This window comes from Populus euphratica, unplaced genomic scaffold (assembly GCF_000495115.2).
Source record: "Populus euphratica unplaced genomic scaffold, PopEup_1.0 scaffold1240.1, whole genome shotgun sequence".
Taxonomy (NCBI): domain Eukaryota; kingdom Viridiplantae; phylum Streptophyta; class Magnoliopsida; order Malpighiales; family Salicaceae; genus Populus; species Populus euphratica.
The window spans coordinates 44,325-47,579 of NW_011501099.1; the positions used below are offsets into that span (position 1 = coordinate 44,325).

Consider the following 3,255-nt stretch of genomic DNA (forward strand, 5'->3'; position numbering starts at 1 on the left):
TCGAAACTACAGCCTTGTTTTTTCTTCCTATCTCTTGAGCTTAACGAAAATGTTATTCATAACCCAAACAAAAACTTGTCTTCTTAATATACTTTCCTGCAATCTCTTTCATTAATCTGAATCCTCTGCAGCTATAATACATAAAAATAGGAAAATTTCTACCATGAACAGTTTTATTCAATTTGGGTGTAAAGGAAATTCCAAAGCCCGCTGGCTGATGCTGATTAAATTACGTGTTTGGTGATCGCTGAGGTGTGATGAATCTCGCATCCATAGAAACAAGAAAAGTGAGGTGCTTATATATTATATGAAGCAATAGTTTAGGTTTTTGAGCTGGCAGGCCAGAAAGACTTCCCAGTGCGAAACCCAACAGCGCTTATACAAGTTATTAGAGTCATTTACACAAGTAATTCATTGGTAGCTGTAATAAATGGTTACACACGTGTCAAGTTTATAAAATACTGTACATGCATAGAATAACTTTGAAGTTCTTTGCAACATTCAGCAGCAGAAACACCTCGAAGGACTCCTTCCCCTGGAACGCATGTGCTTTGCCTTCTCTTTAACCTCAAACTCTTCATTTCTTCTTTTCTCCTCCAACTGCCTTCTTGCTCCTCCAGAAATCATATCAATTCTCGCTATCTTGTTTTGGTAATGTTGCATGTTTCTTGCCCTTCTTAGCTCCAGTTCGCTCTACAGGTCCAGATGTCAGGATAATGGCTAGCTTAATCATTAGCATTCACAAAGTTGATTAGATAAAATATCAAATATCAAAGTGAAACCTTCTTCTTTTCCCCATGGAGTTTGGCTCGCATCTTTCTTGCCTTCTCCCAATCAAGAATCTTGGATTTCATTTTCTCATACCTGAAATTTAGTTTTGACTTATTATAACCCAGACTAGGAAGTAATAATAGTATATGATTGAGTTTGAACTACTTTTTCAAGTAGATTTGGAGCTGTTCAAATAAACTAAGGGTCACCTTCTATTAATCTTTCTTAGCTGATCTTTCTCCCAAGAATCTGCTTTGGTTTCCACAACTTGGCTTAAAGGTTGTCGGTTCATTGGTCTCGCAGAGGAGGAACGACTTGGTTTTCTGGTAGGGAAAGCATTTTCTTGTTGCCTTCTGTCCTCTTCTGTTGGTTTTCTAGCTGAAGTTTCACCTGAAAATTATTCCTTTGTTACAGTCTGGCAGTAAACTCTTGTTTAGAATTTTCTTTTGACCGTTGACAATTACCTGCAACTATCATTTCCCTACTAGAGAAATGTCTTGTTGCTCTAACAGAACCAGCTGAAGAATCTTGTTTCCTAGTCTTGATTTTTTCCTTTGACTTACCAAAATCCCCTCTCAGCTTTCTTCTGTAGTCTTCAGCTTCTTCAAGTGAATTAATGACAAATGCAGCAGCAGCAACCGCAGTCGCAAACTCACCATCTTGGAAATCGTAATCCTGACTCATTGGCCTAGGGACGTGCCTCCGGAACCAGTTCTACCCCTTGCTATCTACTACAAAATAGCTAGAAATTACACTTGTTTGTTAGAATATGTGTCATTTAATTTACCTTTCTCTCATGAAAGAATTCTTAACATCAAATTCAGTCTTTTAATTCCGGAATCATATAAATAATCCATGTAGAAGGGCACAGAATGTTAATATAGCACAGGAAAACAGGACTACAGCATATGTAGTAGAATTAGAACTTTTGTAAACATACAGTTGTAGGAACACCACGAGTACCCGTTCTGAAGGATTCTGTTCGCCGAGGCGGTATTGCTCTCTCCGTGACACTGCTAGATTCTTGCTGCTCTGGACCGGAAAATGTCATCATTGTCAATATTATCTCAACCAAGAAAAATGATAAACAGAAACCATCATGCAAATTAACTTTATTTCTCATACTCATATGAGAAAGTTTGAAGGTACCTCCTCTGCCTTACTAAATCTTCATCCACCACGCCAAAATATTTGCATTGTTTTCCTTTTCTAGGAGGCAGTAGTGTTTGATGATATGATTATGTGATAAGCGACAGCCTGGAAAGGAAGTCTTGCTTTGTAAAGATTTAACTTTTAGATCATGAACAGAAGATTGGTGCAAGCAAGACATATGAACTATGCTTTGCATGCAGGCTACCGCTGTAGCATATTTTTGCTTTTACGGGAAGCTAAGGATCTGTTTCTGCTTTTCATCCCGCCACTTGTGTTCCATTTCTAATTAGCTACTTTCTATCCTGCTTTCTAAACTTGTTGTTAAATATACATCTTTGCACGAAGAAGAAAGGAAATGGCTCGTTTAATACTTCATTTTTTTCTGAAAAATTGAAGTTATAGAAAGAAAAATAAAAAAGATCCTCGTTAAAATTCTCCAAACTATTTTTAAAATTTTTCATATATATATATCATTTGAGAGCCTCATTTTAAAAGTTTTTCACCTGAGTTTCTTTATAATTTTTTTATTGTTTTCTAAAATAAAAAAACACAAATGATATAATTTTTTATTTTATATGCAGAAACTTTTTATCAATGTAAACTATTAAAATTATTTTTTCTAACAATTTTCAAATTTAGTTAGTGTCATAAATTTATTTTTAATTATAAATATTATATAAAGTTTCCTCTTTTTTAGTCGATATGTATAACTTTTTCATGATAATTCTTAATTTCAATAAAATAAAATAAATATTTTATAATTATATTATTACAAATAAAAAATTATTATTATGATTTTTTTATGAACACTAATTACAATTGTGAAGTATTTCTTATTCTTTCGGTGAAAAGATTTATTTTTGTTCTCAAGAAATGAACATGATTTTTAATTTTTTATTGGAAATAAATCTAAAAAAGGAAAAGAAAATGGTTTTCTATTACTGAACAAACCGTAACATTCTTGAAGATATAACATCTATTTTATTTTACAGTAATTTTAATTCACCCCAGTCAAGTTTATGTGTTCTTTTAATTTCACTTCAAATCTATGATTTAATTTCAATGAAACCCGAATTTTTCATATTTATTCTACGTTTCATTTTAGTCCATGTCTGCTGGGAAATAGTAAGGAAAAAATGTCAATTTCAATTTCATCCTTGAAGTTAATAGAATATCTTAATATAATCCAAAGGTAAGAATGAACATTTAAAATTTTAAAAAAAAATCATTAAAGAAAGATATTTTCTCAATAAAATAAACATGATAAAGAAAACTAAGCTAAAAACAAATATGAAAAAATATACCCTCTATCACTAATATATCATATCTACG

The 3,255-nt window shown here is 32.5% G+C and overlaps 1 protein-coding gene across 5 annotated transcripts; it reads right to left on the reverse strand.

Moving 5' to 3' along the window:
- Positions 1-280: 280 nt before the first annotated feature.
- LOC105117247 (remorin) lies at positions 281-2,058 on the reverse strand. Of its 5 annotated transcripts, none has more exons than XM_011014846.1 (6): positions 1,935-2,058; positions 1,735-1,803; positions 1,236-1,502; positions 981-1,161; positions 783-864; positions 281-693 (listed from the first exon to the last, which is right to left on the reverse strand). In XM_011014846.1, exons 3-6 carry the CDS (start codon positions 1,453-1,455, stop codon positions 502-504), a joined length of 675 nt encoding a protein of 224 aa, XP_011013148.1. In that variant the 5' UTR covers positions 1,456-1,502; positions 1,735-1,803; positions 1,935-2,058; the 3' UTR covers positions 281-501. The 5 variants fall into 5 exon arrangements, with proteins under 5 accessions (XP_011013148.1, XP_011013146.1, XP_011013149.1 ...); XM_011014844.1 differs by having other exon boundaries at positions 1,921-2,058; XM_011014847.1 differs by having other exon boundaries at positions 1,712-1,803; positions 1,921-2,058.
- Between the last annotated feature and the right edge of the window lie 1,197 nt (positions 2,059-3,255).

Coding starts and splice junctions, on each gene's coding strand:
- LOC105117247 (XM_011014846.1), bottom strand. CDS start 1,455: ATGAGTCAGGATTACGATTTCCAAGATGGTGAGTTTGCGACTGCGGTT. Junction 865..980: donor CTAAGAAAGATTAATAGAAG/GTGACCCTTAGT, acceptor ACTAAATTTCAG/GTATGAGAAAATGAAATCCA. Junction 694..782: donor TCCATGGGGAAAAGAAGAAG/GTTTCACTTTGA, acceptor CTGGACCTGTAG/AGCGAACTGGAGCTAAGAAG.